The 26,681-nt window shown below is 43.9% G+C and overlaps 3 protein-coding genes across 7 annotated transcripts in view; 1 reads left to right on the top strand and 2 right to left on the bottom strand.

The window, feature by feature from the left end:
* Window positions 1-15,934, top strand: part of LOC139102475 (hepatocyte nuclear factor 6) — a 79,806-nt gene extending 63,872 nt beyond the window's left edge. Inside the window, exons 2-4 of one of the 2 annotated variants that reach the window (XM_070656380.1) lie at window positions 1,663-1,686; window positions 2,610-2,725; window positions 11,834-15,934. In XM_070656380.1, the coding sequence (XP_070512481.1) occupies window positions 1,663-1,686; window positions 2,610-2,725; window positions 11,834-12,043 (350 nt within the window). In that variant the 3' untranslated portion in view covers window positions 12,044-15,934. The remainder of the gene's footprint in view (window positions 1-1,662; window positions 1,687-2,609; window positions 2,726-11,833) is intronic. The other variant, XM_070656382.1, reaches the window with a different exon arrangement.
* Window positions 15,935-21,127: 5,193 nt separating this feature from the next.
* LOC139102479 (glutaryl-CoA dehydrogenase, mitochondrial) lies at window positions 21,128-24,693 on the bottom strand. The gene is made up of 8 exons (XM_070656389.1): window positions 24,445-24,693; window positions 24,301-24,333; window positions 23,525-23,890; window positions 23,212-23,341; window positions 22,905-23,124; window positions 21,883-22,112; window positions 21,455-21,615; window positions 21,128-21,363 (listed from the first exon to the last, which is right to left on the bottom strand). The coding sequence occupies exons 1-8, from the start codon at window positions 24,509-24,511 to the stop codon at window positions 21,296-21,298; spliced, it is 1,275 nt and encodes a 424-aa protein (XP_070512490.1). The 5' UTR covers window positions 24,512-24,693; the 3' UTR covers window positions 21,128-21,295.
* Window positions 24,694-24,894: 201 nt separating this feature from the next.
* The window catches only part of LOC139102485 (caveolin-3), a 124,188-nt gene continuing 122,401 nt past the window's right edge, over window positions 24,895-26,681 (bottom strand). For all 4 annotated transcript variants that reach the window (XM_070656401.1, XM_070656403.1, XM_070656402.1 and 1 more), the window contains one exon: window positions 24,895-26,489. In XM_070656401.1, the coding sequence (XP_070512502.1) occupies window positions 26,292-26,489 (198 nt within the window). In that variant the 3' untranslated portion in view covers window positions 24,895-26,291. The remainder of the gene's footprint in view (window positions 26,490-26,681) is intronic.

Here is a 26,681-nt window from a genome sequence, read left to right as displayed (position 1 = left end):
GGGGCAAATAAATGCGGGTAGAGCGGCGAAACCGTCTCTCGCTCTGTCTCTCTCGCACGCTTCCTTTCCCTCCTCTTTTTTTTTTTTTTTTTTTAATTTACATAATTGAAAAGGAGAAGGTAGGAGGGGAGAACGTGAAAAGTCGCGAGACGATCATTTCCAATTTCGAACTAATTTTACGGTCAAATTGAAAACGACGCAGTCATTGTTATTATTATAACCGAGAACACCGCCTATCGATCGGTAAGGGCCATTAAACTCGAAACGACAAAATATAGTTATTTCATAGATGAATGGAGGACTATTACGTTCGAATGGCTATTAACAATTTGGTGCGGCCTGGTGATCAATTATTATGTATTCATTTCTCTGTGTGTACGAACGCGAACGCGTATGTGTGAGTGTATGTGTGTGCATGCGTGAGCGTGTGCGCCTGGTGCAAGTGCACATAACGTAGGGCTGACGGCAATTTTTTCCCTCCTTCGCCTTTAACGCGAAGTCAACAATTCTACCCCGCCATAACGGTACTTACGAATTAATAGCAGCCGTCAGCTCTTAATTTAATTATCACGCACGCCGTTCAAGCGGCGGGAAGATTCGAGAATGCGCCCGAGAAGCGTGAATAAAATTGATTGTCGCCGATATCGGGCTATATTTGTACGCGTCGTTAAGGACCAACCGGTTGAATAACCCAGATCTGCTTAATTCCGGCGCCAGAGATTTTTCGACTTTTTCGCGCGCGCGCAAACACGTGAATGTGCATGCATACGTTATATCGTCCTCTCATACCGCACGGTCGTTGACGGATGAAAATTTGATTCGCGACCGACTAATCAAGTCGCTCACTCGGCACACATCGACGTCATTCAGATCACATTAAAACGTCATAATGATACATACGTGTGTATGTATATATGCACGTATACACCTCTCTCTCTCGCCCAGCAACAATGAAACAACATTTACAATTCCGTTCTCATACAGAAAGACAAACACGAAACTCGCTCCACGGACTCTCTTCCCTCGCCTTCGCCCTCTACCCCGCTGCACCGCGACCGCTCCGGATCTACAGATAGTCTCGCGGGCTCTCGGAATCGAATTTCCAGCGAATGCGTGTTTCCCGGAGTCCTCGGAATTCACGGATCCCGGAGGAGTAGCGCCGCAGACGATCCTCGAGAATCGCAAATCCGCGGATCGCCGAGAAATTTGGGACTCCCGAAAGGAGGCTGCCTCGACGGAGTCGCGGATTAAGACGGATCCGCGGATTCTCGTCATCACGTGGAACATCCCGATCCCTTCTCGCCCACCTACTCCCCCATATGAAAGAGGGAATGCGCATCTTTACACTTGCATCCGCCCCCCGTACCCTTTTTCGTACCCCTCTTAGTGATATGTATAATTTTATTACCAGCCAGCCAGTAGCTCTAAGTTTGGAATTCGTGTAATGCAACTCAGTCCCTTCCTCTAATGACTTGTGTACATGCTACGTTACGTACCCTATTAATGTATTATCTGTCTTGAGCGCGAAAATGAAGCGAGAAAGAGAAAAGCAACAACGACCTATCAAAGAAAAAAAAAAGAAAAAAAAAAGAAAAAAAAAAAGGTCGTGCGACATTCAGCCACGTTCTACTGACTAACATCTGTTTTTTTTTCTGCTTTCAGCTGCACAGATTCCACAACGCGGAAGTAAGTACGATTAAATTACGTTTGAAAAACCGCAACTGCTCTCGTCCATCCCTCCGAGTCACCATTCACCCTTTCATTCTCTGCCCTATCTCACGCTTTCTCCCGACGATCCCCTTTCTTCTGCGCTGCTTTTTTTCTTTTTTTTTTTCTTGTCTCGCAATTGCGATTGTCGTCGATTAGATCGTTTAGGGGCATAGAAGCGAGAACGCGAAAGTACGCGGTAATGTCACGGCACGTCAGTCTCGGGCCACTCCGTTTCGTGAATGGAAACGAAAGTGCGAATTGAAGCACTTGATTAAGCGGTCGGCGCGACGCGGACGTCCCTTTCTCGCGCCAGGACTTGTTCCCGTACCACTTCGAATTGCAGATTCGTTGCGATAATAACGTTTGGTTTCGGTTAACGTGAATCTTCAGAGGTGTAGACTGGCAAATACGATTTTCCCGAGATACGCGCGAGTGTAAATGTATAATTTATAATTAAATAACGTTCCTTTAGAATCTTATCTCCTAAATTCTCGGATCTTCGTAGTCCCCGAGTTTTTCGCGAAACTTTCGTTTGCCGGTTTGTTGCTGGGTACCGTGAAAATCCGCAAGTTTGAAGCGCACCGTTTCTCGCTCGGAAATGAGAGGTTTAATTAAACAGAAAAAAAAGAAAAAAAAAAACTTTGCGTAGCGTATTCGGATAACAAAAGAATCGTAATCGGATACTGTTATCGAGACTCGCCACCTCGCGATTACCATCTTTTTTACACGAACGCAATCGGCAACCCTCTAAATATAACACACCTTTCTAATCCTAATCGCACGTCATTACGTAAACGGGAATGCGCCGCACCGTTCTTACTCTTTTTTTTCTCTTTTTTAATTCTTTTTTCTTCGTACTTTTGTATCTATCTTTTTCTCACGAGTTACTCTAATTTCAGCATGCAAGAGGAAAGACGAGATGGCGAACCAGGCAGAACACCAACAGCCCGCCCCCAAGAAACCGCGGCTGGTTTTCACAGACCTTCAGCGCCGTACTCTACAGGCTATTTTTAAAGTGAGTTCTGTGCGTGTGCGCTCGCGCCGACGCACGCATACACACGTGCCGGGCACGTAACTTCTTACCCCTTGTGATCGATAGTAATTGCCCGCTTCTTCTCCGCCCCCTCGGCGATATGCACGGGCAATTGAATATTGAGAGAGCGACTACCGCCGCCGACTGATCCGCTTGTTAGCGACGACTAACTTTCGCGGTCGAAAGTGCATACATACGCGAGTTCAAACTTGCACTCATCGCACTCGGCGGCCGCGGGGACACCTGTGTCCTCATCGCCCCCTTTTCCCTCGATCGATAGACGCTTTCTTAAACCGGTAGGGCTCTCCCCTTTTCTCCCGCGCGAGTAAACCTCCCCCGCGCGTAGAATACAGATGGTACACGCAATCTTGGAGTTACATAAGAGTGGCTTAGAAGTCCAGGGACGGTAAGAATTTCGAGGCGATTAGCTCTTTTAGAATAATCCTCCCTCCCGTTTTTACGTGGAAGCCGCGAGGAGAGCGCGTTGTCGCGTTTACCTAATCCTTCCCGTGAGACTGTTGGCCTCGCGGGCCAAACGAGGAAATAAACGTTCGAGTGTCCTGCGCGACCGCGCGCGTTATTATTCCTAATTTAGACGGGAATGAACGGGAGAGTCAGACGAGCACCGGAGTTTTCCCGCGGCGGAAAAAAACACGTCCGTCGTGCAGATACCTGAAATTCAGTTGCGCGCGTCAACCAACCGCGCGCGCTCGCTCCCCGTCTATCGATCGGTCTTGAATAATTTCGCGGCCGGTTCTTTACTTATGCGCTCCGTATTTCAGCCCGCTGATTGCAACGTCGTCGTGCCGCTACCAGCGGTCGCCGTCACCGTTTCAAGAACGGCCATTGATATTATCTGTTTCCTCATTAGCGTCGCGAGCGGAGAAAGAAAAAAGTCGCGTCATCGAAAAGACGCATTTCGATCGTCGCGTGTTCGCATTTTCTCTCCGATCGGTCGTAATCGCGAGAATTCCTTACTTTCTTTTTTTTCAAGTGCAATGATATAATTCCCCATTACGTTGTAAAAAAAATATTTCTGACTCACTAATCTAATGCGCAGCGGTAAAACCATTGAGCCACGTAATTGCGACGCATCTCATAACATACGAGTATTGAATTTAAATTAAAGAAGTGTTTAAAATAATATTTGCTTTAAAAAAATAATAATAATAATTTTTCTGCATCTGTGATTAGTTTTTCAATTAGACTTAAATTACTTGAACGGTACTATCGAAGCAAACGGCCGCGGTTCGATACGCCAGCTATTCCGGATTTTTATCTAAACAGGGCAAGAGTTTTGCTTAGATAACATCGCGATATTAGAGCCTAACCCAGCGGAACAAGGTCGCACTCACGAGAAGAATTACTTTGCAATGCCCAGTACAAAAAAAAAAAAAAAAAAAAAAAAAAGATAAAAAGGAAATGATGTCGTTAATACAGCGGAGGGTCAATTTGACGCACAATTCACGCGCCAATAAGAATCAAATTCGCGATATCACGGACCCGCGCTACATCGTTACGTCCGCGGCTATTGCGAAACTACGATTACAATTACAGGCAGATGCATCGCGGGACAATGAAATGTGATAACGCGTTTCCGATGACGATAAATTATCGCATAAATAGCGACGCGAAGGGGAGGGGAGTGGCGCACACACGAAATTGCCTTTTCTGCGAAATCAACTTTTCTGCTTTGTCGCAAAAGCGATTGCTTTTAGATCAAATACATTTTTTTTATTTTTTTTATTTTTTGCAATTGACAGCGGAGAGGGGTAAGAGAGGAATGGGGGTGGGATGCGAGTATTACTTTTAATAATCAATTTTTTTTGGCACGCGCGTGTAAGGTCGTGATGCGCGCGCGCACCTGTGTTTGTCGTTCGCACGAAATTTGATAAATCTCGACGAGTCGCTCGATCGGCCAGATTATTGGAACGATATTTCATAGAGCGGAATAATCCGGAATGCGATTGCAGAATCGCGCAGGAATCACGCGTCGCCTATTAGCCCCGACACACTATTCCGCGAACATTTTCGGTCGAAAGTCAATCGGCCCGAACCGAAAGAACGACTCAATCGCGTTAATTTAATCAGAAGCGACAACGTTTCCTGATCGATTTCATTAAGAACGCGAAACCGCTAGATAGGAGAACACACGACCGAAATAAACGTGTCTATTTGCCAAATCAAGTGCACAGCAGTTTTCCGCGATGTGCGCATACGTACGGCGTATGTGTAAACGAGATATCCGATTAAAAATCGCTTATCTAATTCGCTAATTTTTTACCGTTTTCCCAGTGGAAGCGATAAAACGTCTGTGGAAAATATATTTAATTTAACATAAGATCGCGAGTGGCACGAATAAATAACAACGCGAGGTAAAAATGCGAAATTGAATTGAAAACAACTCTTATTTAATCAGACGGTGTAATATTTTATCAGTACGCGACGACGAAAATTCTGTGGCACCGCGCGCGGTAAGAAATATACAGAAGTCGGAAAGGTAGACGCTTTAAATAAAACGATAAACTCGCGACGTTAAAAGTGCAAGGATAGGTTTTTTGAACGGCAGGGGACATTGATGAGAGACGAGTGCGTAAATGTTAATATCAGTCGACAGCATCGACCTCGAGATGTAGATTGGGAACTATGCCAAGCAGTCGAGGGAGTCTCGCGTTTAAGCGACGATCGAGGATCCGCGCTGAAACATCCGCGACAGCGATACGATCTGGTCGCAGCGAACCGAGCCGCCGCGGGAATTCCAAGCTCGAATAAGCAGAAACGGATGACATTTCGAATGCTCCCCGGCGAAGAGGGAGTTTCCCTTGATGACGTCCGGCCGTTTTATCGGTATCGCGATCGCGCTTCGCGTGTAATAGCGCGACACGAAAGGCACGAAGAGGCAAAAACGAAGCCTTGCATCGTCTGGCTCATCTATCTCACTCCCTCCCTCTTTCTTTTCCTTTTTCTGGACGAACGCCAAATAGTTGGCGAATTGACCTTAGCCCACTTCACGCATTCCGCTGCGCGCAATCTTCCTCCGATTGTTACGTCGCGTAATTATTGGATTATCACGCGGGGATTCCTTGATCGTTCGACATTCCGTTCCGGCTAACGTTCGCGCGAGCGCTTTGAGATTTCGGTGATCTAGAGTGCCCCGGTATGAAAAATTGCGAGTTACAACGTTGACGTAACCAACGTGACTTTGCAGAAATAATATTAATGTGATATTCGAAAAACGGGGAATGGATATCGAAAGATGGATTTCTCTCATCAAATGAATTTCGAGATATAATGACGACTGCGGAGGGCCGATCGCGTTTCACGAAGGCAATTTCCTTTAATAAGCAAATAGAAAGGTACGAGCTTAACGCGTTGCCCGGGAATATGTCGGAGAATAAAATTTCCTCCTCTCGAAAAGGGAACGCCCTTCGACAGGGGGAGGGAGGGGGGGGCCTTGGCTGGACGCGGTCCCGGTCTTTACGCGATGCGTAGGTGTGTGAGCGCGCTCGCGCGCGGCTCCTGCGGGCGATCGCTATCAATTGCTTTAATTGCGGAGATAATTAATACGCGCCCTTTATAATAAAAACACTCCAAGGGGACCGATTTGCGTATAATGGGCCGCGCGCGGAGATTCCGGACGAGACTTTTATTTGCTCCGGACGTATGAAGCACGCTCCGCCGGAGTACGCCCTCAAAGTAGCACTTGCGCCTTTACGGCGCGGCTCGGCCTCTATATCCGAATGAGTATTAATTGCTGTAATTGCGAGGATAATTGATATTCCGTTTCATCGGAAACGACGGGAGCCGGGACTTGAGCGCGACGGAACGGTGACGCCTTTTACATTGAAATTTTAACCCGATTTGAAAAAAAAAAAAAGGAAAAGTACCTAAAGCTTTTTTTTACATTCTCTTTAAGATCCGCGCGAGGCAACGTTACTAATCGTTGACGAATTCAAAATCAACCCTCTCCGACTGCTGAACATATTTAAAAAGTCCTGTTACGAGATTAACAAAAAGAAATCCATAAGGCTAAATGTAGAATGGAAATAAGAAACTAGTTGTCATTTCTAACCGACAGAAAAGTCCTCCTTTCAGCCACGTGGATGAATAATTTTTATTACACCTTCTATCAATTACACGGTTATATTTTTAAAGAGACCCCAAATGCAAGTATGAAAAAAATATGATGCAACTCACCAGTCTGCATGAGCTTCAGCGGAGTTGAAAGATCTGCCGGTGACTGTAACATAGAAAAGAAATTATTAATATAGACATGGTTGATTAATGAGATTAATAAAAAAAAGATCTTTTTTTAAATTTATACTTACTTAAAAGTTGCTCCGCCGATGCAGGATGCCTATCCGAGGCCTGCTCCTCCTCTCAGGTGGCAGTGTCGAGTCATCCCTCCGCGAACAGGTCACTCGCGAACACCCCGACCCGTGATTTTAATACCGCGAAAATTACACGACGATCACTCGCGCGTTACATGGTTCGGCACTCGCGATTAAAAGAAAGCCGCGTGTCGCAAAACTACGCCCGAATACTCAGCGGATCTCGCGGGACGACCGACGAACCGACCACGGTTCGTATATCTTAATATCGGCGGTGACGATACCCGTTGACGACGGCGGATGCAACTGCGTCAATCTGTAACAGAAAGAGATATCAAGTTGAATCGTGGTTATCGTGCCGAAGGGATTTTTGTTAAACGGAAAGTGCGAATTACTTTCGGAACGGAGACACGTGCTTGCTGTGCCGTGCGTAGTACGTGTGTGCTCGCGCGACCGCTGGAGAAGGACAAAGCGAGAGTGGGAGTAGTGGGGGAATATACCTAGCGCGAGGCACGTAAGCTCGCGCTCGCTCTCACCCCCCCGCTCCCTCCGCTTCCTCCGAGGCTATCTATTCCTATCTATTCGTTACTTTCGTTCGATTTAATTGTAATATTTAATTAGTACTATGACCAGACAAATACGGTACTTCCACTAGGTCGTTCACGATCTTGAAAATCGCGAAGACCGTCTTTGCCTAGACATATTAATTAATATTAAAATTAAATCAAACCTCAAAAACTTACCAGCCGACGTTGACTCTCGCTTGGCGTAAAGCAAGCCAAGCGAGAGACAACTAATCGACGTCGGCAACAATTAAAAAGAAAAAAAAAAGGAGCAATTTTTTATAGAGAGGAAAATTCTCACATACGCGCGTACCTGGTTTCAGGTAGCCGGGGCACGAATTCCGGCCGGATAGCCGCGAGTCCCGGGAGGATTAAATAATTCCGAATTCAAGGGTCGCGGCGCTGACCGAGCCGCGCGCTTTCGGGCCGTGTTAAATATCCCCGAAATTAATTAATAATTTAATTCGCGGTGACGCGGGGAATCGACGGCCGCCAGGGTTTCGATTTTCAAACGACGGCGGTGGCGGCAACCAAGCGCGACAGGCGTACTTTAATTAACTCGGTGGACGTTAATTTCGCTTAACTCGCGCCGGAACACGCCGGACTTCGTTTAAGGCACACAGCACGTCGCTATTGATACGCGCATATCCGCGGGCCGGCACTTCACGGGGCCTGGCGTGTGTGCGGCGCGCCTGCGGCCGCGAAACACGAAGGCGGTGCCCGTCGGCGCCGCGTCGCGTATAGAACCGGCGCATCAATTGTTGGAAATGCGGGACACTATCGCGACGAGGCATCGTGATTATTCCTTGACAGCCACTGTGCCGCGCGCGGCCCCGCGTACGTTTCAAGCTTCGCGTGAACGTACGTACGCGTATACATATGTCACGTCATCGCGTCTACCTGCCTGCCTCTGCCCGCCCCGGCTAGTCGAGGGAGAGAAAACCCCCCCTCGAAAGTGACGGCAAGAAAATCGCCGGTTCTCGTACACGCGGTTGTAGAAAGTCGTTGCGAATTATTAATATTACGCGTCATTGAAATTCCCTTCAGAAAGGTTCAATTTCGTATCGAATTAACCCCCTCAAACACACATTTCCCATTTTTTTTTTTTTACTTCAACTAGCGTATCTATTTCCGTAGAAAATCGTATGCTTTAGAGCGGCGTTTCAACGTCCCTTTAAACATCCCGACACGTTCGCGAGTTCACGCGGCGGGAATTAATCATTTGCGTGGCGACGAATTTTCTTTTTTTCTTTTTCCGTTTCGTTTTCTTCTCTCCGCGAAGCTCGACCGGAAGGAACGCTCCGAATTATTTACGGCATGTTTAACGATAATCCAGCACTCGTTCGGGGGTATTGGTGGACGATAAACAGTCCCCTGTGGTAAATGGGCTACCACGTTTTCTTCCCACGCGATGTTTCTTACCCAACGTGGCACGATCAATAACGTGACTCGAGGTAGAGTGTAGTATCGATTGCCGGAGTAACAATTATTGCCAGCCAATACTTTCACGTGGACGCACGGTTGAAATTAGCGCACGGGAGGCTTTCGCGGGCGATGTTATACCCGAAATCTGCATCTGAATGCGGAGATCTTTTCATAGAGGCGAGTAGATTAATTCAGCCGGCGATTCAACCAATGAAATATCCTACCATCTTTATTACACGCAAACGTGTCCCATAAAATATGATAATAAATTAAAGACATTAACGTAATTGAATCAAATCCCGTTCTTCGCGTATTTAACTCGTTTTCCAGCCACCTCTCTCATTCATCCTCTCCGCACATGTACAAATCAAAAAGGGGATACTTAACGTAATTTTCATAATCATCTGTCCTTGATCGCGAATATATTTCGTCGATTGTTTAAAGTTTATTACGAGCGGGCTGTTTTTTAAAAGATCTTAATTCGCACGCATTATTACATTTCGACATTGGATAATTATAATATTTTTTTTTAATGAGAATTACAATCGAATGATCTAAGTTTGACGATGTGTAGATTTTCTTACATTTGTAGCTTCCGGTTAGGTTAGATGAGGTTATGTTCCGTCCTTCCGTCCTTCCTTCCTTCCTTCCTCCCGTGGCAGTATATCCTGGATTATCCAAACATGTTGTGGCACTTTAAATCACTTGATACCGTATCACAATACTCTGCTTTTATTTTTACAATCACTATCACTAATACTGTCACTCGAGAGACGAACGACCGAGAGAATGACGGTGGATTATCGCGGCGATTTTATCGATTTAAATTAAGAAGCGCGACGAACGATCGTCCACTGTACGAATTTCCAGTCTCGATATCCGTCGCGTTGATCACCTCCGCTGGATCTTCACTCGCGTTGTCCTCAAGCTTGAGACAATAAGCTGGCCGCGATGTAAAGCGAGGTCCTTTTAGTTCGTCGGTCGAGTATCGGCGGAACGAACGATGTCGAGAACTTGTGTTGAGCGGTTAACGAGACGGGCCGCGATACGAAATGTTCTCCGCGCGCTTTATCTTCCTCGAGTTTCTTTAAAAATCGCTTTCTCAAAACGGAATGAGAACCCCGGCCGCGACGAAGAAGACGGACGAGGTGCGGATCTCTTCCCGCTCCTCCCGCGCAATTGCGGTTACCGGAACCTGCCGAAGAAAATCGTAATGGAAACCTGGCGGTCGGAAATGTCCGAATAATACGCGACGAAATTCACGTCGGACGCTTCGCGCGCGGCGCTGCGTCCGTGACGTCACGTTGTCGTTCCGGAGCACTTTTTCGAGGCACGGAAAGAAGCGCAGAACGATGAGTGGAATGACAGAGGAGCACGAAAAATGATCCTTCACACCCGAGTCGACTACGTCGACACTAATTCGTACGCGGAAACTTCCTATCCGCGGTCGAAAATACGCGAAATTGCGGAGCGATTAGCAACACATCCTCGCGCCCGAGGCTCCGCAACTAGACTGAAGTGACCGTTAGAGATTTCGGCCGTTGGAGGAAAAGAGAGAACCGCGTAAAAAAAAGTGAGACAGCAATAGGTCCGAACGTCGCTGTCCTTCTCACGCGGAGTAATTCGCGTCGGATGCACTCGCGCGCGCTGCACCTGCTACATAATCTTGTCGTTCCGAAGTACTTTTTCGGAGTCCAAAATAAAGCACGAAACGATGAATCGAATGGCAGAGGGGTACAGAGAACGATCGTTCGTATCCGAGTCGACGACGTCGACACTTACTCGAATGCGAGAACTTCCTATCCGCGGTCGAAAATACGCAAAGTCGCGGAGCGATTAGCAATACGTCCTCGCGTCCGAGGCTCCGCAACTAGACTGAAATGACCGTTAGAGATTTCGGTGATCGGTCATCCGAGCGAAAGAGAGTGACCGCGAAGAAAGTGAAACAGTCAATAGGCACGATCGCGGATTGGGCCGGGTCGATCGCCGATTGGCTGCTGCTCCGTGCTCGTCTTGCAAGGATGAGAAGCCGGAGTCCGCGTGGATTCTCGGAAAAGATCCGCGACGCGTGCCGAGCGCGAGCGCGACGAAAAAAAAAAGGTAACCGCCGCGTCGTCGCCGAGCTCGTCTCGACTACCGAAAAAAAAAAACATTGAAAGTGACCAGTTCGAAAGGCCATAAATCTTGTTTACGACCGCTCGAAAGTGACAGATTTCCGAGAACCGATTAGATAATCCTTCCTAGCATAGTCGTAAAATTCTCCTTCCGTCTCTCCTTCCGTCGCGAGACATCTGGCCACTTGGTGGCCGTTAAATTTTCGACTGTTTGCAAGCGAAAAAGCTAAAGAGTCGGTCAACCGACTAATTCGCCTAGAACTAAACAACCTTTCCTTAATTTTAAACAGAAATCGCATTGTTTTTTACTCCGCAGTTGGGCAAAACGATAATATTAAACGTATAAAGCTTTGATCGCGCACCAAAGTAATAAGATTCTACAATGAACTCAACGTTCTCGACATTAAATATAAAGATACCAAAAGCAATAACTCTATCTCTTTCTCTCTGATAATTAAATTCAGCAAATTGCATTTACGTGGGAGCTGCCATTATCAAATGCGGTCGGAGTAACCTTTAAACGCAAGCGGGATCGCAGAAACGACCGAGTAACGTTAATATGAAAACGTGAATGGGACTAATATTAATTCACGTACGAAGCGAGTCGAGCGCGCCGCGCGAATCCAGACACGAGATAACGTTTCGCTTTTTTCGCAGGAGACCAAGAGGCCGTCGAAGGAGATGCAGGTGACAATCGCGAGGCAGTTGGGCCTGGAGCCGACGACGGTCGGAAACTTCTTCATGAACGCCCGGCGTCGCTCGATGGACAAGTGGAAGGACGAAGACCCGAAGACGGTCGCGGTCGAAGAGGAGCAGTTGTCGCCCACGATAGGCATCGCCCAGCGCCAGCCAAGCGACGTTTTGTGACACACGTCCGACCACGAGGAGTACCACGACGAGTCGCCCGACGAGGACCTGCCCTTCTCGTAAGGGCGGCGTACTACCTCGTGGACGTATTCCTCGTCGACACGTCTGAGCTCTTTTTAGACGACTCCTCGACACGTACCTCGCGGATTTTAATTCTTCACGAGTTGTCTTATTGTACATTTGACATATTGACTTCAATATAATCGCTCGAGCGAGCGATATTTTCTGGAAATGCTTTATTCACTCGATCTTATTTATGAGACTTTTTATCAAGCTTCTTAATAAAGAATTAATTAAAACGATTTTTGAAACAATATTCGTAGAGCTTGAAAATAGATTTTTCACAATGACTCGAAGGATTATACATCACGAAATTGAAAATATTGAATTATTATTTATTAATTTATTTATTGCGCTGAGTGTCGACGATCGTTTTTAAAGATCAGACTCTGTCGAACAGGAACGTCTTTGCCGCTGAATGCGAATGATTATTGCAACTCCCGCGAAGCGATCTGGATCAGATCTGTTGTACAATCTTGCGTTATGTTTTCTTTTTTTTGTTCGTTTGTTTTTTCTTTTTTTAAGCTAGTGTGTTCCGGAGTATTTATGGTTAATATATCGTTCCACGTTGAGGCTCTTAAATCGATGCCCGAAGTCGCGAGCCGAGACGAGTCGATATTCAAATGAAGGAGAATTACATACAATAATTTTCTACTCAATCTTTCACACGAAAGTTGTCCGGATATAGATATATATATATATATATATATATATATATATATTTATTATTCTCATACATGCAATTTATCTTTTACGGTAGACATGTGGTCCTTCTCGCAGTAAGCGATAATTTTCGTAATTTTAAGGTCGCAGTTTATGTACGATAACGACTCGTCGCGTACCTCGACCTCGGGCACCTCGCAAACTTCGTGCCATAGTTTGCCATATTAGCATAAGTTAATCCGTAACTCGGCGCTTCAGCGCTCGATTCTTAGCGTTCTAGTCCACTGTAATAAGTTCCAAGAGGAGCCGCGCCTTTCCGTCAAACCTCTCGCGACGGCTTCTCTCCTCTAGTCAAAATTCAGAAGCTCGAATTCTGAATTCAAAAGCGCGAAGGGAGTCGCGGAAGCGCCCGCGATTTTTATTTCCTTTTTTTCCTTTTACCTTTCGCGCAGATCGCAATGCTGATGTTGCGTTTTCGCCGCCTTCGAAACGGTTTGAGTGTAGCAAAGCTACCTCGAAGCTCCGGAACTCATCTGTTTCAGTTACCTTGTTATATATATTAATATATTTTTTTTTCTTAAAAGCAAATTGTGGTCGCTGCTTTAAGCAAAATAGTGAATATCGCGAGGTTGAATAATCGCACAGAATTCTAAGCGCTCTGACAATCGCGGGCGAAAAAAACACTTAAAAGAGTCTATTTCCTTAACCCTTGTGACTCTAGCCCTATTTTTTATCGCGCGGTGCGACACGAGAGCTCAAAAGTTATTCGATGCTCGAACGAGATACATCACGAGTTAAAGCAGCGACGACCGGTGAAATTCTCCACTGCGTGCGTTAACGAGTTCGTTTCAGATTAAGTAAATTTTATTATTTTGTTTCTAAAGAAACTAGCGATTCTCGAGATTGTAGAGTATACTTAAAGACGCGCGATTTCACGTCTTTTTCTTTTTTTCTCCGTTATTGAAGTTGAAACGACGAGCGTATCGATAATTTTGTCAGACATTGTAAGATTTTATTGCCGTGAAGGAATTTTATTCCGGAGAGAACAAACGCGATTTTTTTTTTACATACTCTACAGGTATATATTGTTAAAGCGAGTCGAACCCCCTTGAGGGGGTGATCGGTGTTTCTTTTGCGAGCACTCGTTAGCGGTGAGATGTGATGATGATCGCGCAATCAGCGGCGCGCTAAACGCGCGACCGGGCTCGTCGTGTCCTCGTTGGTCAGACGAAACGTGAACCAATTTTCAAAGTGGCTTCGTGTGAGAGTACACGTGCCAAGTGATATATATATGTATGTATAAACATGTATATCAGAGAGTGGACACTCTTTTGTGCGAACCGATGGCGAGAGGGAGGTTTAGTGAGGAAAGAGAAGAAGAGAGTGAGCGAGCGAGCGAGAGGAATTTTTAAAATGGGTGGCTGCACCGTTATGTACGAGAGACAGGGATAGCGAGAATGAGTGAGAGCGTGTGAAAGAGAGAAAGAATGAAAAATAGAACGAAAGAGAGAGAGAGAAAGAGAGAGAGAGAGAGACTTTAGCGAGCCGCACTCGATATCGTATTGCAATTGTGCTGTGCTATTGTACATACTTAAAAACGAAAAAAAAAAAAAAGAAGAAAAAGAACAAACACGTACGTACAGATAGACATACACGTACACACTTTTATTACGTAAGCGGCGTTCGCTAAGCCGGGCGAAAGCGAATCGGTGTGACATTTGATTGCAGAAAAGTGCATTCTAGCCGACTTGCACTTCGCGTCTGTGACTCCTGCGTAGCGAGAATTTCTTTTTGTGCTTTTGTCACACAAAACACACATTATGTATACACATACAAATACACGCGTACATACCACTTACATCGACGCGACGTCGCGACGTGGCGAGCGATCGGTTCTGCGAGATTCCGTTCGAGCGACACTTTATGCGCTCTTCTATCTTTTTTTCTTTTTTTTTCCTGCGCGAACGCGAAAGGGTCATTTATGCTAGTCGGATTAATCGTGCCGAGTGAATCGCTAGTGAACGCCGAGATTCAATCGGAGACTGACGAAACGATCCGGGGAGTATCGAGGGCCGGAGCTGATTACGAAAATGAATTTATTACACGCGCTTTACCGATTCCACGATAACTAAATGTTCTTTTCTTATTTCCCCTGTAATCGAAACGCCGCAAAAAAACTTGTACCTTTAAGAAAAAGATTGGCGCACTTTTTAATTATTTCTTAATCTCAATCAATTGAAACCGAACGAATGAAATAAATGAAATGTACACGGTTAAATTAATCGAAATCGAAAATTTCGACAAACTCTCGGATACGTTGGGATTGGTTTTTCTTAAAACGATCGCTGTCGTGCGAATATTCGTAGGACACGCGATCACTCGCCCCCGCGAGTGAAACGTCTGTTTTTCGCACGTGAACGCCCGTTCGATGTTCGATCGGCGACGTTACCTACGGCATGTTACTTAATTTATTATATTTTAGGGTAGAGAGGACGCGCGTTTGAAGCAGCTTTCGAAAGATACGGCAGTTTGTCATTGAAAGAGAGAGAGAGAGAGAGAGAGAGAGAGAGAGAGAGAGAGAGAGAGAGAGAGAGAAAGAGAGAGAACGAGAAAGAACGAGAGAACGAGAGAATGAGCGTGTAATTTATTGTGTAATATTTTGTAAAGTTATATCGAATTCCCCTTAGTGTGCATGGCGACTCGAGGTACGTTACCGCTTTCGTGCAACAGCAACAATCTCCTCTCTGAAGAATCCGAGTACACCGCCAGTTACACGTTTCCCCTTAACGTTGCACGCTGCTCGATTAGCATTTCAACGCCGCTCCGATTACTTATTATTGATTTTATCACAATACGACGTTTCAAATAAACGGTCATTCAATGCGAGCATCGCAATTCTGAGTGTTTCGAGAACTTGAGTACACCGTGCTGGATTGCGAACCCAAATGACGAGACGGCAGTCGGCTCAACGCGGAAAGGAAAAGAGCCTCGCATCTGCCTCCCGCTTCGAGGAGGGGCGCCGCGCCCCGTTCTCGAGAGGATGCGAGATCTTTTTTTCTGCACGCGAAGATAAATTCACGGTACCAAGAGAGACGCGAGCGGCCTCCTCGGTCGTCGGTTTAAGATCATATATAGTACAAAGTAAACATATATATATTATTGTAATAACAGTGTTTAATTATATATAAGATAATATATATAAGAGGGACGTGGGGCGGGCGCGCGGCGCCGTTTTTCATGGAAGAACGTTCAAAGGTTGGGACTCCGTGTTAAAATCGGAAAAGGGAAAACGAAAGGGAAAATGCAACGCGAAGTCGATGGGGAGAAGGGGAGGGGGGAAAGGCATCGAGTTCTCTCGCAGAGAGTTCTTTCACCCTCGTCGAAGACGATTCGATCACGTTGTCGGATGCGACGATCGCCGACGGGTGCAAAAACGTCCGCGATTCAACCCCGTGGTTAAGCGCGAACGGATGAGAATCGCGTCCTTCCTGTTTCCTTCACTGCGGTTTCCGGCGATTACAGTTGACAGAAGTGGCCGACTATAATTTAATCTTGCAGTTTGGACGACGGCACGGGGATGTTGTCGTAACGCCGGTAGCGAAATCTCTTCGTAGAGCTTCTGCACGAGCGAGCTCTCGTATTTATTTTGTTACAACTTTTGTACGGGTCCCGCGAGGCGATTTCGATTGTTTCCGAGGGAGAAAATTGCGAAATTGTTGATTTAATGTCGAAACGAGGGAGGGGGGGAAACTACGGGTTGACCCGCGACGGGGATGAAAATCGTATCTCGTCAATTTTGGTCTTGCGAATACGCAGAGGAATTCACGGTGGACAGATGAGGTCAACGATGTACGATAAAGATGTAAATACGACTTAGTCACGAAAGGAATATTTATTATCGCCACAAATACCGCGGTTACGATGATTATTAATTGCTGCACGGCGGCAGAGATGTTTTCTGTTACGAACGGAAGGAGGCGAGAACGACGGAACGCGGTTTCACGAACGAGAACCGAGAGAGGAAGGGTATGCACATCATAAGAGGCAGGAAACGAAAGAGGAACGCCAGCGAAGGAGTGACGAAACGAGAGCGTAGAATATACATATATAAATATATACAAAATTGATATACGATATAAATAAACATAAATGCAAATATAATTATAAATACAGATATAAATATAATATAAATGCAAATATGAATATAAATATGGACATAAGTATAAATAAATTATATATATATTATATTATATATATTATATATATAAATATATATATAAAATACGGATATTATTACCGTTGATCACGGCGGACGATGTTGATCGTCGCGAGGGCGATTATCGAGCGATCTTCAAGCCGATCGATCGATAACGACTGTTGCGCGTCTTATTTAAGCATGAAAGTGAAAGAGAGAAAGAGAGAGAGAGAAAGAGAATTGCGCGCGCGAGAGAGCGAGAAAAATAAGAAAAAAAAAAGAGATAGTGCGAAAGAATAAATTCGATGATCTATTTATATATTGCGCTGAGAGGAGCTCGTCTCGATAGTTACATCGTTACGTGACACATATCCAGTGGATTAGAAACTATCGACGACGACAACGTACAATATTAGGTGTCTATATCGATCTAGTTTCCACCCCGCTCGCAGAGAATTTTCACTTCGTTTTTCCACGGACAAGGGGGAAGAGAATCGGCGGGAATAAAAAGAACACGGGGAAAAAAAAAAGAGAGAGCAAAAGAGGAAGAGAGAGAGTGAGAGGGAGGCAGAAAGAAAGAGGCTCGACGCGATTTTCCTCGAAGCGGAGAAAGAAGTTCGTCGCTTTCGTTCGAGGCTAAAGGGGAGACAACACGACTCTAATTTCTCAAGAACTTTTCACCCTCCCTCCCCCCCTCCACCGTCGAATAAAGAAGAGAGAAACGCGGGGGTTGCGACCTGCATTGTGACCGTTATCTCGGCTCGTCCAGTTTTTCATAAATAAATTACGATCAGAGCGAGCTGAGAGGAAAAGGCGAGACCGAAGGCAAACGGGACGGAGCTAGAAGAGATTTCTCGGTAGAATTCTCGGGACGGCGTTTCTTCTCAAACGGAACGAAATGGAGCTGACGGAAAGCAAGAAAGAAAGAAAGAAAACCATGTGAACAGTTCACACGACAATAAGGTATCGATTAGTTAATCAGAGACGAAATAATGTAAAATACAAGTGCAAGAGCAGGTATACATTATTATTATTATTCTTATTATTATTATATTTATTGTAACGCGCGAGTTTTCGCGGCGGCGGGACTGCCGGTCCATCCTCCGGATGCGAAGGCAAGAATGAACGACGGTCGCAATTAGCGCGAGACGATGTGTCGGTCGAAAAAAAAAAAATTCGGGAAAGATAGGCGTGAACGAGGGGCAGCGCACGTAAGTTCGCGTAAGGCAAACGCGTCCTAAAGTCGAATTACTCCGTTATCACAATCCACTCCTCGGGAAGGCAAGAGCGTGAAGGAGAAGGGGTCCTGTCCGCGAGGATAATTTCGTCCACCGAAGAATCGCAATTAACACATCAAGCCCGGCGACGAGTCGCGCCGCCGTACCGGCGCAATTTCGATCGCGGAATCTGTGATCAACGGGACTGAACGCTCGAGGGAAAGAGATATGTGAGCGGATTTTACAGAGGTGCATTTAATATTTCCGTCGACAATCGCGGTGACAATTTCACGAACGAGAAATCCGGGTTTGATGGTGTTAATGCCGGCAGGAGAACGGGAATCGATCGGGAGTGTTCATCGCGCGTGTGTGTACGTACGTACGTGCATAAGTCGAGGAAAATCGCGACGAGAACGAAAGTACGAGAGCGTGGGAGCGTGTATGTGTGTGCGTGCGCGCGTGCGTGTGTGTGTGCGAGAGAGAGAAAGAGAGAAAGAGAGAGAAACGGAGAGAGAAGGCGAGTCATTAATTTATTTATACGATTACGTATATCCGTTAGTAGAGGCAACCAAGTGTGGTTATACAAGCCCGAGCGACGCTGTTGTTGCGACGGCTCGCGGTTCGTGCCATTGAATTTTCTTGCGCGGTCGACGGGCCGGCGATCGATACTTGTGAAAATGACGGGATCGAACTCGCCGTAAGCGTGTGCGAATCCCCCGGTGTCGCAGAAATCTCGATTCGCGCCGAGGGTCCACTTACCTCTTTACGGAAGCGCCAACTTCCACGAGATGGATTCCCCGATAAAATCCGATAGAACAAGAAAAAAAAAAATAATTAACCAATCAATTAATTAATTAAGAAAGAGGCGCAAACGGGGCTCCGCGAAAGTTCGATCCCGGCATGCACCGAGATGTGTAATTATGTAATAGACACACATACACACACATGTACACATCCGCGATCGGAGGCCGCGAGAGGAGAGGCGATTGTAAACTACTGTAAACTACAATGTTACTACGTTTTACCAAGAGCTTATTGTAGTCGAGAATCATTAAATACACTGACTCTGAGAAACTCACGCAGACACACACATACACCCACATACATACACACATACGCGGATACGTACACACATTAAATCGTACAAGAAAAAAAAAAGAAAAAAAAAAAAAAAAAAAACAAGAGACAACAATGGTATTGAGTGTAGCACGAAAAAAAAAGAAAAAAAAAAAAGACAAACGTTCTTTACACTTTTGCACGAGACGTGTGTTGTAAACTTAAATTAATTATCATTGACATATGTAATTAACGTTTTATTACTTAGCAATTAAACTTAATTTATTTATGATTACTCGAGTCGCTTGTGTTGACGCCCTTGTTATTGTTATTGCAACATGGATCGTGTGCGATCGGTCTAAAAATTGATCGATTCGATACCGATCGTCCGAAGGCAACTGTGACGAAGGCCTCGTGATAAAAACGGCCGGGCGATTGAAATCGCTTTTTGTCGCTTTCAATATCCTGAAACTTTCAGGACGGTTCGTACTTCGTACAGGAACGGCGTTCCATTAAAAACTGTTGAAATTATGAATTCAGTAAACTCCCAATAAAGCTAACAAAAATTCGAGTGCAAATATTAATAAAAAAAAATAACTTCGATAATATGAAATGATTTGGCGCCGAAGCGTAAGAAAAAGTGTCATTAAGCTCGAGATGATCTCTCGGCTGTCATCAAGCTAATTTTCGTTTAACAAATTTTACAACAAGCTGCTTTAAAAGTCCTTCAAACAACTATAATAATTAATTTCCTTTAGTCGAAATTACTTCTAGTCGTTTAGTTATGTAAGTGCGATCGAGCATTTTCAAGAAATTACGAGGAGCAACAGAGGTGCGACAGTTGTGCTTGCTTTCAGTGTATTTATAGTTAGAGAAATTGTTAACAAAGCCATATCTCGAACAGCGAAACGGAGTCGCCTTGTTATGTTCGCGCTTTCCTTTCTATGGGACCGTTTCAGTTAACTTTCCTGCCGCGTACCGGCGGCGCTTGTTTGTGATACACACACAAATATCTGCGAGATGATCGCGAGATGCAGCGTGGCGGCCGTGCTCGTAGATCGCGAGATCGAGCCACCCAGCATCGTATAAATAAACAACCGTAGTACCGACGTGTAGATTTTTATATTTTCATTTAGCATCAGGTTAGTCTAAAAAAGCACTGAACACTCTTATACATAGATATATATACATATAGATATATATTATATTTATACGAAGACCTAGTTATTAGATCAATGAGAAAAAGAGAGAGTGAGAGAACGAGCGAGAGAGAAAAAAAGCGCGAATGAGGAGTGCCGGCATTGTACATTACGCGGCCGATTAATCTAAGATCACGAGAAAAAAAAAAAAAAAAAAAAAGAGCATCGATCGATCTGCAAAGATGTTGATCCAGTCGTTCTTCATCATTTGGACCACCGATCGGAAATCCGACCGCGTTCTTCGGAAGAAGATGACTCGCGACATCTTCGGAGATGTCGCTCATCAACGACGTACTCTCGATTCCCAGCGATAACCGAGTTTTTATTTTCCGGACTTTCGCGTTTCTTAAACTCCTATTTCGTTTGGAACGTGACTCCATAAAAATTGATCTTGGCCGCGCGATTCGAGAGCGAGTGAAGAAGCGGAATGAACGGCGGGGTACGAGAGGCGAGAGCGAGAGCGAGAACGAGTGACGGCGCAATAGTGAAAGAGCACACACCATGAAATTGTTAAAACGTAAAGTAGAGAATAAACGAGCAATAAAGTGTACCGAGTGATTAAAGCCTTATTGCGGCAGAAACGTGCGGAGGTTCGAAGACAGAAGTGGAACAATCGGGGCAGCTACGTGAGGAGGTTACTCGAGGAAAGAAAAAGAAAGGTACCACCGTCACCTTTTTCTCAAAATAGTCGATCGACGTTGCGCAATAAATTTATTAGGACCTCAACCTTTTGTAAAAAAAAAAAACAAAAAAAAAGAACGAAACGAAAAATAGATAAAAGTACTTTAAGCTGTTCGATACCCAAGTATACATTCATACGCAATTATACAAAGACAGTCTTGTCATTCGGAGCTCGAATCGCTCACCCCGAGAACGCAGGGATACCGGTGATCGCCCTCCCGAGAATCAACGCGTGAATGTCGCTCGTGCCTGCGAAAAGAAAGGAAGAACAAAAATAATCACGGATCAATTAATTGTGAAAAACGACTTCGCGCTAAACAGTCGCTAACATTTCGCGTACCTTCGTAGGTGTTTACCGTTTCCAGATTCATCACATGCCTGATTACGTGGTACTCGTCCGAGATCCCATTTCCGCCGAGCATATCTCGCGCGGTTCGTGCGATCTCCAACGCTTTGGCAGCCGAGTTTCTCTTTATGATGGAAATCATTTCCGGCGCGGCTCTGCGGCACGTAAAATCATTTCCTGTCGTTCTTATATACACACGCAGCTGTTATGTATATTATGTAATATATACTGCGATAACGATGCACTATTATATCATTATTTATAATATACATAATATATATAATATTTTAGAAAAAAAAAGTCGGTCTAAAAATATTGAAGCGCTATCTTTTTAAAAGAATGATAAAACGTTATGTCGACTTCGTTCTCGGGCATGAATGAAATCGTCATTTCTTCGTACGAATTTAAATGCAGATCTTTACCTATTCTCGTCTTTTAATCTACCAACTCGAAGGCAAGCTTGAAAGCCAATTGCGATGTCACACATCATGTCCGCCAGCTTCTTCTGCACGAGCTGATTCGCAGCCAGCGGTCTGTTGAATTGTTTCCTGTCCAGGGTGTAAGATCGGGCGATTTTCAAGCAAGTCTCGGCGGCACCCAGGGCGCCCCAAGCGATACCATACCGCGCATCGTTCAAGCAGCTAAACGGTCCCTTTAAGTTTTGTCAAATGTGACTTTTTTATTAATTATCTTTATGTTATATTTTGAGAAATATTTACCAGTCGCGACAGCTAAAAATAATACCGAATAGTCACCCGAGTGGAAATCCATCTAACTAATCTGATTTTGCAGCTAGTGAATAGATCGCGCAGATTATATACATTTCTCGACTGTCCAGCGCTGACCATGTTTGTAAATAGATATCTAAACGTTTTTCGCCGCGTACTAGTCTATAATTGTGTTGTGTACTGACCTAACACAAAACTCGACTGCCGAATTCGCCGGACAAACCTGTTCTCGCCGCCCGCGCGTCCTCCACCTTGCGAGCTTGAATTCTTGGAACGCGAAGGCTGACGGCCAGATGTAAACACACGGACGTACTCACACTACCACGGCGGTCGACGCTGAATCCGTCGGGCAAACCGATTCTTGTCGCTCGTCGCCCGCGCATCCTCCACCATGCGAACTTGGAATGCGAGAGCTGCCGGCCGAAGTAAACACACGCACGTGCTCACACAAACGCGCGTGAAGATAGATCATTACACAACACTAGACTAGTACGCGGAGAAAAAAGTTTAGATATCTGGCTTTTCCAACTCGTTATTAGCTCGTAATAATGTGTTACATTTCTGGCTCAATACTGGACAGTTTTGCTGGACAGCCACGAGATGAACCACGAATTGGCAAATTAATTATTAGGTAACGATGGGAATTAATTTCCACTCAGGCAATTATTGTTAAATAAAAATGCATAATATACTAAATAAATTGTTTTCAGGCTTACTTTAAGTCCTTTAACGTTTAATAAATTTTCCTCCGGCACGATTACATCGTCCATATAAATCATGCCGGTAATGGAAGCCCTTAAAGAAAACTTGCCCTCGATCTTTGGAGTGGACAAATGAGTGCCAGCAGCATCCCTCTCGACGATGAAACCGCGTATCTGATCGTCGTCACATCTCGCCCATATTATCAACACGTCGGCGATCGGCGCGTTTGTGATCCTAAACGAGATTAAATATCGTAACTCCGTTCGGTCGCGAGAAAATATATTCTTTTTTTTTTTTTTTTTTTTAACGGCGAGAACCAACCATGTTTTACTGCCTTTTAATTTGTAGACCTTTCTCTCGGAATCGTAAATAGCCCTAGTCTCCATTGATCCTGGATCGCTACCATGATTCGGTTCCGTCAAACCAAAGCAACCAATCTTTTTTCCGGAAACTAAAAAATGTTAATTTTAAAAACTACCGTCTCTGCTTATAATAATTACTGCTTAATTTTTTTTACCAGATAAATTTTAATTTAATATTAATTTTATCAATTTAAATTGATGACGATCTTTTTATTTTTTTTTTAATTAACTTAAAGAGCTTAATTTTATTCTCAAAGATTGCCTATACAAACTCAATTCGGGCAGAAATCGCTCCTTCTGATATTCGCTGCCGAACTTGTCAATCGCGCCGATCGCGAGGGAGGATTGCACTGATAACGTAGATCGATATCCGCTGTCGATGCTCTCGATCTCCCTGGCGAGGAGCCCGTAGGTCACTGAGGATACCCCTGCACCGTAGCCCTTGACTGTGCAGCCCAGCACCCCGAGCTGACCCATCTGATGTATGATCTCTTTATCAAACTGCTCTTTACGATTTGCCTCGATCACGCGCGGTAGGAGCGCATCGTGGCAATAAGAATGAAACTGATCAGTCATGAGAACTTCATCTTTCGTCAGCTGCGACTTCAGATCAAAAGGATCCTCCCATTCAAAAATAGCTGACAAAATTCAAATTTTCGATTAAAAATCATGCAAAACTTTTATTCTATTGAAATTATATTTATCTCGTAAAATTAAATTTCTTTTTTAAATTACTTTTTTTTTATAAAACAAGCTTATACGCAATTATCATATTACGTAATGTTACAATGATATAACAGTGAAACATGTAAACAATTCTTATCAGTTATCAGTAAGGTTGAGATAGAGAAATCATTACGTCGTTATGAACCGACTAAAACGAGCTACCGGCCGAGTTATGTCCCTGTATCGTGCTACCATCTACGTTTCACGGCTAGACTGCAGATCATCATTAGAGATCAGTAGAAAGCATGTTGTGATTAAGAGACGATCTAGTCATTATTTGCCTGACGCTTAAAAATACAATTCGAAATCAAGTGCGACTTACGTTTCTCCCGGAGCGTGGCGGAGGCGGAGATATCTGATAAAAGTTTAAGGACGAATACGAGTTTCGACACAATCACATAATCTGCAAAGATTGAAGAAGGCTTCTAAGATTCACTTAGGCTTATCATAAATTTTCAAAGGATACGTCTTGTGAAATTAACGCGACACAAACGCCCGGTTCTCAACAACAATTTCTTCATGTGACTCGCCATGTTCAACGACTGATGAAGACGATATAACACTGACTTTGTTGGTCTACATCTACAAAAAAAAATATCTCACTTATCAACCGCGATTGAAGGCGCGTTCACATTAAACGACTCAAAGCTCGAACATGCGTTCCAGCAAACAGCACGTGCTTTACAAAAGTTCGACGACTTCGATTAATTTACCCTAATTGTGCAACAGTTAATGCAAAATAAAGGAGAGAAAACGAGGCTGTTATTTTCGCTCCCTGTTAATTTTTTAAAGCTCGTTAAAAAGTCATTCCTTCTTTCTTAATTAAAAAAAAAAATTAATATTTTATTGTATTGTTTAAATTATAAAGACTTTTAAGTTTGTATTATTCCAATGGAAAATTGGGAAGATATTCTTATTGTGTAGGTTCTACGTTTTATTTGCAAAAAATTGCAGAAGATTTATATGTATGTACAACTCTTAAATTTCGATATTACGCAAAACCTTCCACAAAACGTCTACAACATTTAAGAACGCAGAGAAGAGATGATAAGATGGTAACAATGACAAATTTACGCCCTAGAGTATTGAACGTGTTATCTTAAAGTTGTTATCGACAGCTTTACATTATCTTTGCGCTTTAGCGAGAAACATTAATTGCGTTATAATTAATAATCGTATCATTATATAGAAATTAAGTGATTGGATATTTCTTTATTTCAGACTTTGCGTTCTTTATTTTTGATGTGACGTAACAGACATATACTTCTCTTGCATACTTATACATCTTTTATTTTTTAATTATTTATATTATTAATAATTACTTCTTTAATAAATAACATTTTTAATTTGATTAAAATTTTAGATTAATCTCTTACCAAATCGATTGTCTACTTAACGATTCGCATTCAGATCACTGATCATTTTGATTTATTGTTCCAACGATATTTTATCTTGTCTTAAATTCACGAGTGAACGACAAAAAAAGAAAGAACTGGCCCATGTAAAATATCGACTGGTTTGCCACTCGAGCTCTTAACTCACCGATCTGCGTCCACCGAGACATGCGCACAAGTTAAAATTATTATACTCCTGCAAGGCCAGCGTACAAGACCTTTATACTTACTTAGTAAACTTAACAGCGGCCTGATGTAAAGATATGTCGCAATGTAACAAAAAAAACCCTTTGTCACTCCATCATATATCTATAAACTACAAAAATACGTCATACTAATTGGTCGATGCGCATGTCGCGGTGTCTTCGCTTACCCTAACGCTTACCTAAATTTTCTTAAACCTTTACAAAATTTACGTTAAGATTTTAATCTTCAAATGAATCACTGCATGGATTACAATAATCCAGATAAATTATTAAACGTTATAAATTTTTATAAATTATTTTTTCTTTAAGATATTTTATTTTAATAATTTTAATATATTCTTTTTCCTTTAATGTTTGGTGTAACCTTCAGAAAATTTTTATTTTTTTTTTTAATTAAGAATTAAACCCCAAGATATAAGCAAATTGAAATAAAGGGGCCAGTATAGTGTTCTAATAAAGAGTTAAAAGTTACGTTCCGTTTCACTCGTAATTATTCCGCATTCAGATGCATCCCTATAATTAAACGTACAATTAGACTTTTCTCTCGTCATTTAAACTTGATAAACGCTATAACACTATCGACATATATGGTTTTGCGCGATTGCATCGCGGCGTATTCACGTTTAGAAGGAAACTGCGATAAAGCAGAAAGTCCGCGAAAAAAGGGCGGAGGGGGAGAAACATTCGTCGATGCAGTAGCTGAGATCGCTGAATTACACGATTAGCAGGTCCTCCTTCTGGAGTGGGCCGTCTGGTAACTTCTGATTAAATATGCGGATATTGTAGCAGAGGTAACCCAGCCCCTCCATGATCGGCCGTATGATCGCGTGCGTCAATACCGCCAAGAAATTTCGCATTGCCGCGCACGTAATCTTCCACACGCGCAGACATGGCGCGACGCACCATATATGCTGCAAAGGATAACAGAGAGTAGAAAAATGTGCGTGTCAATCATTTGCCACCCACACGACATCATTCAATTAGCTGTCGAAATTTAAAAGATAAATAAAAGACGTTCGCCTCTGAAGTTTTCTAGAAGAACTTGAGGAAAATTCAAAAGTTCTTTTCCCAGCTTGCCCGTAATAAATACCAAACTTCTTCTA

The sequence above is a fragment of the Cardiocondyla obscurior genome, linkage group LG05 (assembly GCF_019399895.1).
Source record: "Cardiocondyla obscurior isolate alpha-2009 linkage group LG05, Cobs3.1, whole genome shotgun sequence".
Lineage (NCBI taxonomy): Eukaryota > Metazoa > Arthropoda > Insecta > Hymenoptera > Formicidae > Cardiocondyla > Cardiocondyla obscurior.
The sequence above is the reverse complement of the archived record's forward strand: the minus strand, read 5'-3'. Positions and strand labels throughout refer to the sequence as shown.

Excerpts from the sequence above, each read along its gene's own strand:
- LOC139102479 (XM_070656389.1), bottom strand. The coding sequence starts at position 24,511 with ATGGCGAGTCACATGAAGAAATTGTTGTTGAGAACCGGGCGTTTGTGT. Across the intron at positions 23,125-23,211 it reads TTAAAAGGCAGTAAAACATG|GATCACAAACGCGCCGATCG; the intron begins GTTGGTTCTCGC and ends AATCTCGTTTAG. Across the intron at positions 22,113-22,904 it reads TAAACGTTAAAGGACTTAAA|GGACCGTTTAGCTGCTTGAA; the intron begins GTAAGCCTGAAA and ends CAAAACTTAAAG.